General features: G+C 41.2%; 1 protein-coding gene across 4 annotated transcripts in view; it reads left to right on the top strand.

Moving 5' to 3' along the window:
- Positions 1-15,384, top strand: part of Fgd4 (FYVE, RhoGEF and PH domain containing 4) — a 123,927-nt gene that overhangs the window by 48,133 nt on the left and 60,410 nt on the right. For all 4 annotated transcript variants that reach the window (XM_010628509.3, XM_010628510.3, XM_010628507.3 and 1 more), the window contains one exon: positions 4,602-4,751. In XM_010628509.3, coding sequence (XP_010626811.1) covers positions 4,602-4,751 — 150 coding nt within the window. The remainder of the gene's footprint in view (positions 1-4,601; positions 4,752-15,384) is intronic.

Below are 15,384 nucleotides of genomic sequence, written 5' to 3'. Positions count from 1 at the left end.
AGTACTTCTGGTCCCTCGTATTTCACATAAGTGATACTCAGCTTGCAGGTTTTTGTGTAAATCTTCGTTCTTTCTGCAGTGAATTCATGCAGTATGAGTTGTACTACAGTTTTCTGTCTTTTATCTGTTAATATCTTGGGGATCTTCCCAGTCTGTTAAATGCCTTCTATAATGTTGAATTGAGTATCCATATTCCTTTATATGCACAGGACTATTTCTGTAGATTACTGTCCTGAGATCCTTTGTGGTTTATTCATTTTGTGGAGAATTTGCTCAACCCTGTCAGTCTGAGGAACTCTGTGACCGTACTTTGAAATAAATTTCTTGGCTATGGATTTGTTCCCCTTAGCAAGAGAGTTGGAAACCATGAGCTGATGAGGCTGGAAGATTGCAAATTTCAGACCAGCCAGGGAAATTTAGGGAGACCCTGCCTCAAGGGTTTAAAAAAGGTGGAGCTGAGATGTAGCGTAGTGATAAGAGTGCTTGCCTATTCACGTGTGAGGCTCTGTGTCCAATCCCATTTCCCCAAAGGAGGAAAAAGTGCCATTTCAGCCAGCATGGGAAAATGCAGCCCTATCCAGGATTAATGGGACAGATAGGGAGTTTTTGAAGGGATGATTGGAAAGACCTTCCAAGAATGTGTCATATAGGCAAATATTTTTGTATATGTACCAATTCTCCAGGTTGAATGTAATTACTGTGTATCACAAAAGGAAGAATTGCTGGCTGTGGTGGTACACGCCTGTTATCCCAGTCCTTGAGAGGCTGACGCAGGAGGATTACTGCAAGTTCAACCCCAGCCTGGGCTACATATGAGACCTGCCTCAAAAAAAAAAAAAAAAAAAAAAAAGGTGGGGAGAATAATAATTGAATACTTTTTACACTAATGACACCCGGTGCCCTCTCCTTTCCAAGCATCCATGATAGTCACATGGACATTGTGCAGTGACATAAGGTAGTGACGTGGGCACAAGCCCTTCGTGATATTCTCCCCAAACTAGCCCCCTGGGCTTAGCACACAGGCACACGAGAGAACTGGAGTGCCAGGGTCGCACGCACAAGGTAGATACTGTCTAAGGAGCTGTCCAGGGTGAGTGTGACCAGGAGAGGTAATAACTAAAGCATTGTACTGTTTACCTCTCGCTTTGTAATAGAAAAAAAAAAGATGTTCATGGAAAAATAGGGGAAACCTGAGTAAAAGCTGCAGTTTACTGTTGTAACAGTTTCTACAGTGTGCTGCTGTATGTACATTAAATATAAGATATTTTATTCCTGTGCCGCGGTTATAAGAAAACCCAAGTGCAGCTCCTGTATAAATCTAACATTATTTTAAAATGAAGTATTTTTTATTTTAAAATTATGTCTTAGCTCAGAGGTTCCGCTGCCTGCCTTGCAAGCGCAAGGACCTGAGTTCGATCCGTGGTACAAAAAAAAAAAAAAATGTATCTCTGTACTTCTGGACGATTTATTCCTAAAATATCGTCTCCCCTAGGAGACAACTCCTGCCCTCTTATATCCCAGTGAGTCATTCCTTTTAGAGTGGAGTCACCTGGGCCGCTCTGGGATGGGGATCTGGTGTGTTTGCAGGGGTTGGATAGGGAGGCTGTTTAACAACAGCCACAGGCAAGGTCGCAGGTGGGCCTGATGCAGGCTGTAGCGGACTTTCCTCTGCAGTATGTGAAAGAGCCATTCAAGGATGATGGGGCAAAGCTGGCGTCCCAACAGGGTGTTTTGTAAATTGTAGCCAAAATTGCCTTCCCCAGTCGAGAGAAAATCTGCCAGTCAGAAGTCTAACGTGACACCTTAACACAGAAATGCGGTGCCAGATGGTGTAAGTCCAGCCCCAGCAGCCTCTCCGGTGCAGAGGGGGCTGTGCTGGCAGGCAGTGGTGGAGTAATGGGCCTCTCTGTGGGGAGCGGATGTGCAGTGCTCCTGCCGCAGACAGAAGCCATGCCCAGCAAGCATAGTGGGCATCTCACATACAGCGCAAAATTGGTCGGGACCAGGGGCTATAAAGCTTCCCTGTCTGCCCCGGGAGGTGGGGTTGAAAAGTCACCCTTGCCTGTGGCCTGACGCACTGTGATGTCACTCCCCTTGCCCAGATTACTGTTAAACTGTGAGTCACTCCTCCTGGTGCTTCATGAGAAGCTGGAACCTAAGATCCCCTATGGTTGATGTAAGGTTTCTCTTGAACGGGTAGACCACCTGTTTACGATTTTGCTTTCAGTTTCCTGTTAGGCAGTGGGCGCCTAGACAAGGACTGTCTGTAGATGTGAGTAGGCTGAGTCATGTGAGTAGGCTGAGTCAGTCACAAACAAGTAAACGGTTCTGTTTTTATTGCTGGTAGCCAAGCTGTTAGTGGATATAGTGTTTCAAGAAATGCTGCTTGTTTTGCTAGTATTTGACTTGTAACAGTGGTCCACAGATTTCCTGTAAAGGGCTAGACGGTGCCCGCCCCCCACCCCGGGGTCAGGAGGCCTTGTAGCTCAGCTACATATCTGCCATGTGTTTTCTCTTGCTTCTCTTCTAAGCAAGGTTTTAAAAATGTGAGCGTTCCCTGTCCTTCATGGTGTCTCCATGTTTGGTGATAGCACCTGAGGTTTGGGAGACTTGCTTTATTTAAACAATGGTCTGAAATTTCTGGCTGGAGCCTTAATAGCACTGGCAAAGGATGTGTGATTTTGACTTTCATTAATTTATACAAAAATGAATGTGCAGTTGATTGATGTCTTATTGTAGGCATTTTGGCACATCAGTAGGAGATATTCTTCCTGAATATGACACTTGTAAAACCTACCGTCCATGGAAAACTGGCTGTCCAGAAATTACAGGTCTCATTTTCAATTTCAAATCAATATTTTTGTGAGGCATGTCTTATTTCTAAAGAAACATTGCTGTATAATTTATTTCATGTTAATATCTGGCAGTGGTAACCTATTTTGTTTAAAAGTTTTTTTCATCAGATTTGTTTTATGATTATGTTATAGTTTCTTCTTTTTATATATTCTTGAGCTCAAACCTTCCTTGAATTTGAGTTGCGTTTTCACCAATTCTGCCCCAAACCATCCTTTGCTAGACTCTAGCAGGCAGTCTTCAGGATACTAAGCCATTCTTGGGTTTGCTGTGGAAAAAAATCCAAATTCCCCTAAAAGGCTTAAGTGGTTGCTTGATAGACTGTGATTTTGCTACCTCACGTTTTTTCTGAATGGGTCCCTAAGCTTAGGCATTTAAAAATTTGAACTTTATTTCTTCAGTTTCCAATTTTAATAACATTCTGTCAAATACTCTTTATAATTCTTGCTTTCTCTGAACAATGAATGCTTAACCCAGCTGACAGATTTACAGTTTTACCATTAAAAGCTCACTTAATGTCTGCTTTCACACTGGCTTTCTAAAAAGTATTTTCTCTCAGACAATACTTGGAATTGTCAATATTTTCCAAAATAATTTTAATAAGATAAATTGTTAGGGGAGCATGCACATACAATTTTAAAATCAATATTTTGTTGCGCAGGAACATATTGGCTCAATAAGTAGCTGATTGGGTTTTTAAAACAGTTTTTCCTGTTTCAATTCTTAAAGTTTTTTTTAAAAAGTCTCTTGACAGTTCTCTTTTTAGATATTTTGAATTCTGCACTGCCAGCTTCCTGGGAGGCTGAGGCAGAAGGATTTAAGTTTAAGGCCAGGCTGGACAACTTATGAGATCCTATTCAAAATAAGAGAAAGGGGAGGGGATCTATATGTCTATATCTATATCTATATCTATATCTATATCTATATCTATATCTATGTCTATTTCAGTGTGAAGGCCCTGAGTTCAATCCCTGGTTCAACGATAATATACAGACAAAAACCAACTTGTATCTTAACCAAATGATGTTTGTTTATGTTTTATTACTGGGATTGAATCCAAGGGTGCTGTATCATTGAGCTACATTCCCTTCCCTTTTTATATTCGTTTTGAGGCAGAATCTTGCCAAGCTACCCAGGAGGGACTTGAGCTTGCAGTCCTCCTGCCTCAGCTTCCCAGGTGCTAGAGTTACAGGCATGCACCACCAGGCCCAGCTCCAAATGAAGGCTTCCTGACTGGCCAGAACTGACTCGGTCACAGTGACTTCCTGATAGAAATTTTCTTTCTCTTTTGCAGAGTTCATTGCTGATGTTGCCAGGCCAACCACAAAGAGGGAAAGTTTCCTATATAAAGAAAAGAAACCCTGAATAGTAACTTCTTATGCAGAAGCAAAAGAAGACGAATCTTTCCCCCTTTGTCTGTGTCTTGGCGTGATGTCTGTGTTTTGAAGACTGCCTTGGCTCCTGAGTTCTAAATAAACGGGACAGTGTAATTCTGTGCTGTCTGTCTGTCCTAACACAGTGTGGGATGTGAGTGAGCCCCTGGGGGAGAGGTCACATATCAGGTGGCTGTCACCCCATGCTCCTGCTCTGTCCTTTTGAGGTGCTGGGTTACAGGTGACTGTGTGGACCCTGGAAGGATCCATGTAACAGATCAGTGCTGGGCCTCCCTGAAGTCTGGAGAAATGTAACTTAGCAAGCAGAGCTGCCCTCACCATTTTATTTACCTCCTTTTCTCTCTGAACTCACAGGCAGCAGTACCTGTCCGAAGGTCACCCTGGTCCCACCGTGTCTGACGAGCAGCGTGACCACACTGGTCGACCAGAATGTGTCCGAGGAGGCTCAGGGAATAAATGGGAAGACACAAGCGAAACGCTGCACTCCAAGTCCAAAGCCACAAGGTAGGCGGCAGTGGGTGCTCTGTTGCTCAGTTCTGACTGGTGAAGGCTCCCGGAAGAACGATGACCACAGGAGAATGTTAATCCCTAGAAGGGGAAAGTCATGCATTTTCCCCCAGAGGATTGTCAGTGTGGAAAGCTCCTCAGGCAGAGGCCGAATTTGCTCTGCTTCTAAAACAATGCATTATTTTTCTGTATTAGGGTCCTTCTCACTTTGCTGTCGTTGTTCGCATGTCCTACCCCAGTGCGGGACCTTAACTGACAGTTTGTATAATAAATGCGTTTAGAACTAACATCAGCAAGAGATGACTTGCTAGATGTCAGAGTGAGAATCAGGTAATTCTGAAACAGTACTTAGCATGCTTAGCAAGAGCTTGATTGGGCAGCCTCCAAAGTGCCTTTTGGAAATGTTGTGCCCAGAAATGAAATATTACAGCCTCTGCATTCAGGGTGAAATGGCCAACAAGGGGGAGAAAGTAAATATGATGGTGGAAGGCTTTGTTCAGTGACCATTTCCTTTTACAAAGAAATTTCCAGTGAACTGCGTATTAACTTTGGGAAACACAAAATTACAGTCTTGATGGTAGAGAATAAGGCCTTTTGAAATCTGGCACAAAAGCTAAGCTATAGTATAGCTTTTTTTTCCCTTGAGAATTTTGCACATGGATACACTATGGCTTTTAATGTACAGTTTCTTCCCATTAGCTTTTCACTTATAATGAATGCTGAACATTCATCTAAGAAACAATACTGGGCATTCTCAGAATGACTGTACTTTAGAAAAATCAATTTATGGTTTTTTTTATTTTGTATTTGCTTTAGTTTCTTTCCTATTGCTAAGAAAAAAGGGTACAGGAAAATATATTATGAATGAACTGGTGTTACTCTTTAAAGTTCTCTTTGTTAAGGGTTTCAGAAATCTTTAAAATGAATTTAAGGTGGAATCTTCTAGGTTATAGGATATTTGTCTCTTTGTTCTCACTACTAGCTGTATTTGTGGTGGTATAGTATATGCCTATCAAGTTAAATCGATTAAATGGAGATTTAAATGACTAGTCCATTCAGGAGCATATCACCGCTTCCTTTGGCCATACTCCTCATAACAATGGTGTGAATATAAATGCAGAGTATTTCTTGACCTTCATTTAAGCTGTTTTATTTGCAAAATACAAAATTCTACCTTCCTTATTAGACCTGAGTTGATGAGGGCCACATATTATGTAAGACTACAAGAAATGAGTACAATTTTAGTTCAAGTAATTGTCCGGGTCAAAAGCAAGCATTTCTTTATTTTAACAGCCCCTTCTCCGAAGATGCATCTCCTTACTTAATGGTTCTTTTTACAGTCAGTGTATTGAGAAAAATTAAATCAGCATCTTTCCTGAGCTGCCGAGTATCAAAAAGTCCTGTATGTAGGGAGGCAATACTTGACCTCAATTTTAGTCTTTTGTACTTATATTAAAGTAAATATATTGCTGTTTATAATCTTATTACTTACTGTCTTAAGACTGTATCACATACACTTTTCTATAATTCAGGGAATATTTCCACATACTAAGTAAATCACACAGCGCATCCTTCCCCCAAACATCCTTTCAGTGTTTGGCCCTTCCCTGGCACCCATAGCTAAACTTAACCTCATCCTTGGCCCTAACGTTGTATATTTTCCTGCCTTAGTCTCTTTGGACTTCTGAGACAAATTACCATAAGCAGGCTGTCTTACTTTTCTCCATTCTGGTGGCAGGAAGTTGGGGGTCAGGGCTGGCAGGTTTGCTGGTGGAGAGGCTGGCTTTCTGTGTCGTACCGGCCTGGCCTGCAGGCAGTTTGGCTGTTGCAGTGTCAGGTGTACCAATCCCGTTGTGGCAGTTAGACCCACATGGCTGAATCACGTTCTCATACTGGCATGTGGAGCAAAAGGTGTCATCTCGAATTTGGCGAGGACGTGAACAGTTTGGCGCATTCCACCCATGGTGTGTTCTGCTCAACCCACTCGGTTTTTGCATGATCACACACCCTCACAGTGCAGGTCTACAACACCACTCATCACCACACAGCTCCCGCTTTGTTGCTGTCCTTTAAAACCACACACGTGTTCTGTGCAGGGACCGGCACCCCTACAAAAAAGCTGACGCTTATCATTGTCAGCTGAGCTGCCTGACAGATCAGGTCATGCTTTACTGACCAACAGTAGTGATGAGAGAAGCTACTTTTCATTTCTTCCGACCCTTTGAGTAGCAGAGGCAGAGAAGGGAAGTGGGTGCCAGTGGGGACCTCCTGTGTAGAAGCAGGGACGAGCGCACCAACGCCTTTCTCCCCAGGAGTCACAGATCTCTTAGATTGTGAATTCTGGGGTTGCAGAGGCTGAAGAGACATTGCGTACTTTCATGGAATTAAGCCTCATCCTGGATCAGTAATTCTCAGCCAGAGTCCAGTTTGGCACCCACCACCACCTTTTATGGAGCCTGGGTAATACACGGACATTTTTGTTTTGTTTCTGCCAGTGCCTGGGAGAATTGCTGCTGGCCTCTGCTGGGTAGAAGATAGGGATGCTGCTCAGCACCCTAAGATCCAGAGGCAGCCCTACAAGCAGCCTCGTAGCAAAATGTCACCCAAACCAAAATACCAGGAGTGCTGCAACTGAGAAGCTCCGATTTATACAGTGAAAGAGAATCTAACTAAAACCCTGGGATAGTGAGATATTAGCTACAATTTATTTTGCTGATTTAAGGAGACAAAGCACTGTTGGTGTATGTATCCCTTTATTAGTGATTGTACATAATGTGTCTGGAACAATGCAGCGTTTTTGTTACCAAGGAGTAAGTGTTTTTGAAGAATTGTGTATAGGTTTTAAAAAACTAAAAGAGCTAAATTTTCTATTAGAGATTGAAGTTGCATTTGGGTCTAAATGGATGCATAGATTTTGACAGGATTTATTCAATAGAGCTTGTTTTGCCTTGGCCTCAGAAAACACCCTAAGGCCTTGGAAAATAATGGCTTGTTCACTTCATACCAATCTTACCAGTCAAATCACAAGCAACATCAAGCAACAATCACAGTATAAGTCTTTCTTCTTATTCACCACTTTTAATGTTGGCCTGTTTCCTGCCTTGCTAGATGTAACTCAGAATAGCTTCTGTAAAGCAAAGAGCTCTTTTCTAAGAGCTTTGGTCCACAACATTCTCTAATTCACAGTTACTTTGGCAACACTCACATGTTGCCACAGGATGTCTCACTCATTAAACCTAAATATTTCTTAAAATTTCATGAACTTAAAGCCACATTATTAGTTGAATAATTTACATAAGTATGGAATGCACAAACCTATTTATTTGCTTTGAAAATAAAATAATCAATGCATAAATAACCCATCTTTTAAAAGAATATATATGTAGCCAGTCATTTCTCATTTATATTAAAATCAGAGTCAAATACTTTTTCTGCATCTATCGAGAGGATCACATGGTTTTTGTCCTTGACTTTGTTAATATAGTGCATTACATTGATTGACTTACGTATGTTGAATCATCCTTGCATCCCTGGAATAAATCCGAGTTGGTCAGGATGTACAATCTTCTTGATGATCCTCTGTATTCTGTTTGCTAGTATCTTAAGGATTTTTGTATCTATATTCATTAAGAAGATTGGCCTGTAGTTCTCTTTTTTAGTTGCTGCTCCTCAAAGAACTATTATCTAGAATATATAAAGAACTCAAAAGAGTCAGCCCCCCCAAAATATAAAGACCTGATGCAAAAATGGGCATCCGAAATGAACAGACATTTCTCAGACAAAGAAGTAAAAGCAGCAAGTAAATATATGGAAAAATGTTCCACATCACTGATCATTTGAGAGATGCAGATGAAAACAACACTGAGAATTCACCTCACCCCACAAAGAATGGTTGCTATCAAGAAATCAAACAATAACAAATGTTGGTGGGGTTGTGGGAAGAAAGGAACCCTTCTCCATTGTTGGTGGGAGTGCAGACTAGTGCAACCACTACGGAAATCGGTATGGTGATAGCTCAAAGAACTAGGATTAGAGGTTCCATTTGACCCAGCCATCCCTCTACTGGGTGTCTTTCCAAAAGACTTAAAAGAATCATATCACAGTGACATATGCACACCCGTGTTTATAGCGGCACAGTTTGTAACAGCTAAAACTTAGAAACAGCCCATTTTCCTATCAGTTGGAAACTGGATAAAGAAGATGTGGTTTTCTGTAAAATGGAATACTACTCAGCCATAAAGAACGAGAAAATAGATTCATTTATAGGAAAATGGATACATATTGAGGATATACTCCTAAGTGAAATAATTAAGTCATACTTGTGTAAATACCAAATAGTTTCTCTGATGTGAATAAACTATAATAGCACATAAGATCCTAATGAGATAATTGACATTGTGAAATAGAAAAAAAAAGGACTAAAGGTGTAGGGAAAGTGGGAAGGATAGGGGAAAGTTAATAAGGGAAAAGAAAAAAAGAGGAGAAAATGAAAAAATGGAAATAAAGTGTTTGTAAATGGGGAGAGGAGGAGGGGGTAAAGGGAGGGCAGGGACAAGGGGAAAAAATGAGAAACAAGACCTGTCATGTAAAGGTACAAGATCCCAATAATGAATGTAACTGTACTGTATACCTAAAATGTACCGATAAACTCAATGAGAAAAAAAAAATGAGAGTAATTGAAGTCTATTTAATAATCTCCAAACAATCTGGTAATTAGTTTCTCTTTATTCCAGATTATCCCTTTTGCAGTGTCAAGTAGTTACCTCAAATTTAGCATGTGAAAAAACAAACTATCTACATTCTTTCCAAGCACTGTTAGGTTTTGCCTGGATTTCTGTAATCACCTCTAAATATCCCCCAGCTCTGACCGACCCTGCTCTCCCTACAGCACTCAGTAGCCAAAATGATGCTGCTGAATTTGAAATCATAACATTATATGTCTGCCTAGAGTTCTTTGGTGACTTCTTGTGTTACGCAGTCAGAATCCACCCCGACCCCCAGCAGTCTGTAAGATTTTACAGCCTGGCCTCCTCCCCTTGACCGCAGGGCCCTCTTCCCACACTCACTTGCTCGGTGGCATGTACCCTGGCCTGCAGGCCTTAAGGTCTCTAGACTGTGCCCCATCCACTAGAATGCTCTTCCCTAAGTAAGTCCTTCAACTCAAGTCTTCAAATCCTGGCTTGTGGAAGAGGCCCGCTTTGTATAGCCTATTTGGTACTGAGACCTGCTCTCCCTATACCCCAGTGCCATTTTCCTTGGCCGTAGCTCATCCTGCCTTTCCTTCTTGTACCCATCGCCTGCTGATGTAGGATCCATCGCTTGTTGTTGGTTCTGTCTGTCCTTTTGCCCACTGATATGCTCAAGTGCCCAGAACTCATTATTAAGTATTTAGTACATATTTGTTGAATTGATGGGCCTGAACCTTTGAACCCCATTAGATGTTATGAGAATGCCTGGAAGACATATATTTTTAAAAGGCTGAAATCTTAGTGGTTTAATCAGCTTTTCTACTGTCACTGAAAGCGTGAGAGTCCACACTGCTTCTCATTCTCATGGATCTTGGTCCCATCAGATTTTACAGTTTTAATCTGATGGTACTAAAGCACCATATTGTGGATTTAATTTGCAGCTCCTTTGTACACTGTTTTTCCTTCTCCCATCCTTTAGCTTGTAGGGTCTATTCATCATCTATTGGTGTTCTTTATTCTGGTTGTTGTTCCTTTTTTAGTCATGATTAATACAAGTCCCCTGGAAATTCCAGCTTCTCACAAGGTGTGGAGGGAGCGCCAGGGGGTGAGGGCAGTGCTGAAGGGTCCAGGGGCAAATGACTGGTGTTATAGAACCTTGAGACTTGGAGTCCACCAGGACATTGTATGCAGACGTTAGACAGCTATCTTAAAAACAGCTAAATCATATAATGTACATTTTTAACCTTGTGCAGTTGTAATGTGCTCTCACAGGTAGCATTCCTCTATGCAGTGTCCAAAAAAATCCTTTTCTAAGAATTTATTCTACTGTACGTTACTCTTTGAGTCTCTAATGGGAGCAGTGAGATTAAATGGAGGATGAGCTGTGTGAGATAGTCATTTATATCCTTAAAAGTACATCCTGAACATACAATCAGATGGTCAGAAGAGATAGGTGGAAACAAAGATAAGTAAGACACTGTGCTATCAAGGAGCACAGTCCAGGAACTCATGATTCAGTGGTGGTTCAGGAATATTCCATAACCATATGTACACATTAATGAAGATGTGTGAAGTTTTTTGAGGTCGAGACGGGCAAGGGCACATTCAGGGCGTAACAGCCAGCTCAGTCTTCTCAGAAAGCTGGGTGTGGTGGCACAGACCCGCAATCCCAGCACTCAGGCCGAGACTGGAGGATTGAGAGTTTGAGAGCAGCTTGGGCAGTTTAGGGAAACCCTGGCTCAGATAAAATGGGTTTAATCTTCAGGGCTCTCCCTCTCCACGCCCAAACGTGCTCCAAGATGCCTGAGGCGAGCTTCATCAGTGTGTGGAGCTAGAACAAGGAGATGATGACTGGATATATTCTAGGTGCTGCAACAAGCCCGAAAGCCTGAGAAGACCAAAGCAAGTGTAGGGTGCAGCATACAATTCAGCGTGCCTGGGAGCTGGGCTGTGTGAGAGGACTCATGGGGATGTGGCAGGTAGTGAGGAAAACACAAGGCGGTCGGGAGGTGACAGCCGGCCCACGTGGTTTTCCATGACTTTATTTAAATCTAGACATACAACAAAGCTTTTCCTAATGTGATTTTTCCTGATATGATTGAAATTGTCTATGTCTTACTCAGCATGATAGACTTTGGTGTTTTTATTCAGTGAACAACACTGTGGTGGGTGTTTTGGACCCATTGTCTAATCTTAACTGCTGCAAAAACTTGAATAATGAAGCGGGAAAAGATTATAGTTACATATTAAAATTTTGTCAGAGTACAGAAACTAAATCCAGAAGTGATTTTGCTTGTTTTAAATATTAATGTCACACTATTATCCCTAGGACTAAAATATCTTAAGTAAATGAATGAAGTGAAAGGAGAAAGAGTCGGAGTGTCAGGGCTTTTCCATTTTCATGATCTCTGAGGCAGCAGAGACTAATGATAAACTGTGGTCTTAGAATCTTCCTGTCATTTGTATCTTTCTCTCCTGTTGTAGAACTCATTTGAAAAAAATACTTTTTAAAATATTGACTTAGTTTATTTCACAAAATCATTATTTCTTTAGTGCTAGATTGTAAGTTTCTTTTTACTTTCGTAATAGATTCTTAACGGTATGGATTATGTTGATAATGTAAAGAAAAAAGTTTACTGTTTCTAATTGTGGCTGTGATACAGGAAATAATTTCTATCTCCCAACCTGTTTAAATGTCTGATACACCAAGCTCATGTGCTCTAAAAAAAATCAATCTAAAGAATGAATTCTAGGATCAATGGAGGTTAAGAAGTAGGAAGATAATTATTGAGAGGAAATCTCATGAGAGGCAGAAGGGACCCTGCATTACAGGGGAGTTTTATAGAGCAAAATCTACGTGGGTACAACATGGGCCACAGCCATGATCAACCAGTGAGGTTACAAGTCCAGTCGCTTAGGTAACAGTGATCTAATTGGGGAATAAGTCACATAACAAATGTGTCCTTTGTTTAGTAAACAGGTCTGGTTATCCTGTCTTTATCTTGAGGCCTGGTCTTCAACTAGATGTGTCTTTGGCCGCAGTTGTAACGCGTTTCTCCAGACTCTTTCAAGGATCCAGCCCTGTCTGACTACCTATAATATTTCTACCTACTCAGCTATCTATAATAGCTAGACCTAAGAATTAAACTGACATAAGTCAGCTTAAGAGAAAACCATACGTTTTGATTTTTTTGTGGGTATATGGTGGTGTCTCCCTAATAAAAATGGAGACCTAAAGAAGTTGTTACACTTGAACTCTTGTACACTAAATGTACAAAGACTAATACATTACAAAACCATGACAAGGCAAATCGACTCTCAGTTACTGAGAGAGAACTGGAAAGACGAGTTAGTTTAACCAGGTCTGTACCAATTTTTCCCAGTTGCCATGACCTAGTGGTCACGAGAAAGTTACTTTCCCTCTGATATAGGGAGGATATCATCTAGAGCGGTGGTCCCCAAACTTTTTGGCACCAGAGACTGATCTTGTGGAAGACAGTTCTAACGTGGGTAGGAGGGTAAAGATGGTTTGGGGATTTGACTCTTAGATAAGGAGCTCAACTTAGATCCTCCTGTGCGCAGTTCTCTGCTGGGACTGTGACCTGTGAAGATCTCCCGAGGGGGCTGATCTGACTGGCGGAGCTCAGTGGAAACATGATATGGAGTGCAGTGGTGTGGCCCAGTCGCTGACAGGCCAAGACCAGTGTGGCCTGTGGCTGAGACCCCTGTTCTAGAGGGTCTCCCCCACCCCCGCTACCTCTTGTTTTTCTGAAGAAGTGATCAGCAGGTTCTCTTCTTGCACCTGCTGTTTTTCCAGTGCCTTTGGCTCAAAATAATCCTCGTGCTAAAGTGGTGCATTTGAGTGGCATATTCTGCTGCCTTTTGTATGCTCTCAGTTACACATCATAGGAGATGGTTGCTAACATATTATGTTAATCAAGATTGCTAAAGGATCCCATTGCTCTCTCTTCCTGAGGCTAGGCATTCTCAAATTCTTAATACAATAATGATGAGAGTTGTGATCTCTTACCCAAAGTTACTGAGACCATATTTTGAGTTGCTTGTGCATACACTCATTTTACAGGTGTATGCATGTATACTATGAGCCTTTCATTTTTGTTGTTTCTTTTTATTTTGTTTGGTACCGGGGATCAAACTCGGGTCCTTGCACTTGTGCGGCAGGCACCAGAACCGCCGAGCTAAATCCCTGGCCTTCATTTTTATTGTTTCTGTTGCATAGAGAACTTTGAGTTAAAATATGGGAGCTGGGCAATGGTGCGAGATAAGAGACTAAGAATAATATCCATTGGAAGGAGGAGGAGCAGAGTTGGACGGATCCTGTAGAGGTACAGTTGACTGGGCTATGTGCATGATTTACAAGAAGAGTGATGTTAGGGGGAGTTTCCCTGTGGACAGTGTATCCATGACAGCAAGAAACGTGTGCAATGCCCAGGACACAGGGTGACACCAGGCTAAGGTTGGAGCAGCACATGCCCCAGAAGCACTTGGCAGTGCTGATCCACACCATGATAAAGAAGTTCAGAAATGGGGAAAACGGAGATGGAGATTAATCTGGGGAGGGGAGGGTCTTGTTAGAGGTACTAGCTGAACACACTGATACAGACTCATGTTTAAAAGGGAGAAGAGAACTCCCTAGGACAAACTTCTGGAGAATATCTAGGCAACAAAGAAGGAAAAGGAGGAACCCTTAGGGATAAAAAGCATGACTACAGCTCCTTGGGTTTCCCAGAAGCTAAGATATGTGGCCTTGAAGAGAAATTTCGTTTCTGTGACTTGGGCTATCAGTTCTTTCCTGGATCCTGGATGCATAGTATGAAATGGAAACATGAGATCTTGCTTTTTAATTAGAATTGAATTTTTAGCATCACAAGCACACAGCACACAGGATATTTCCCTTTGAATTGTGCAGTAGATGTTTCTATATATTATCACTTAACCTGAAGAGGAAATCATACTGATTCGTCAGGGAGGTCTTTTGAGCAGAGTGGGCATTATTTTTGTTGTACAACACCCGTAAATGATGAACAGAAGGACAGGTCATTTTCACTATGTTGGTTCTTTCTAACTAAAAGCAAGGGATGTCTTTCTGTTTTCTGATATTCTCTTCTCCTTTTTCAGAGTATTGTAGTTTTCCACATAAAGCTGTTTTACTTCCTTTGTCAGATTGATTCCTAAGTATTTCATTTTTTTATGCTATTATGAAAGACGTGGTTCCCCTAATTTCTCTCTCATTGAGCTTGTTACTTGTGTATAGGAGTGCTATTGGCTTTTGAGTGTTGATTTTGTGTCCAGCTCTGTGACTTTTCCTTTCCTATCTTTATTGCTTTTATTTCTTTCTCTTGTCTAATTGCTGAATGTTTCCAGAACTATACTGAATAGGAGTGGTGATAGTAGATATCCTTGTGTCTTCCTGATTTTAGAGTGAAAGTTTTCAGTTTTTGACCATTTCATATGATGTTGGCTGTTGGTATGTTATAGGTGGCTTTTATCAGTTTGAGATAAAGACCGTCTATTCCAGTTTTCTGTAAGGATTTACCATGAATAGGTATTGGACTTTGTCAAGTGTTTTTTCTGATCTATTGAGATGTGTAAATTTTGTCCTTGACTCTGTTAATATAGTGTATTACATTTATTAATTTCCATATTTTGAACCATCTCTTTGATGAATCCTAATGGTTATGGTATATAATCTTTTCGATAATTTGCTGCATTCTGCTAGCTGGTATCTTATTGAAGATTTTTGAGTCTGTATTCATTAGGGAGATTATCCTGTAGTTGTCCTTTTTGGTTGGATCCTTTTCTGGTTTTGGTATCAGTAATGCTTGCTTCCAGGAATGACTTTGGGAATATTGCTCCTCTTTTAGTTTCATTAAAAAGTTTGAGGAGTAGTGGCATTAGATCTTCTCTAAATTGCTTGAGAA

This window comes from Fukomys damarensis, unplaced genomic scaffold (assembly GCF_012274545.1).
Source record: "Fukomys damarensis isolate Sample0158 unplaced genomic scaffold, DMR_v1.0_HiC HiC_scaffold_15, whole genome shotgun sequence".
NCBI lineage: Eukaryota > Metazoa > Chordata > Mammalia > Rodentia > Bathyergidae > Fukomys > Fukomys damarensis.
This window is presented reverse-complemented; position numbering and strand designations above follow the sequence as displayed.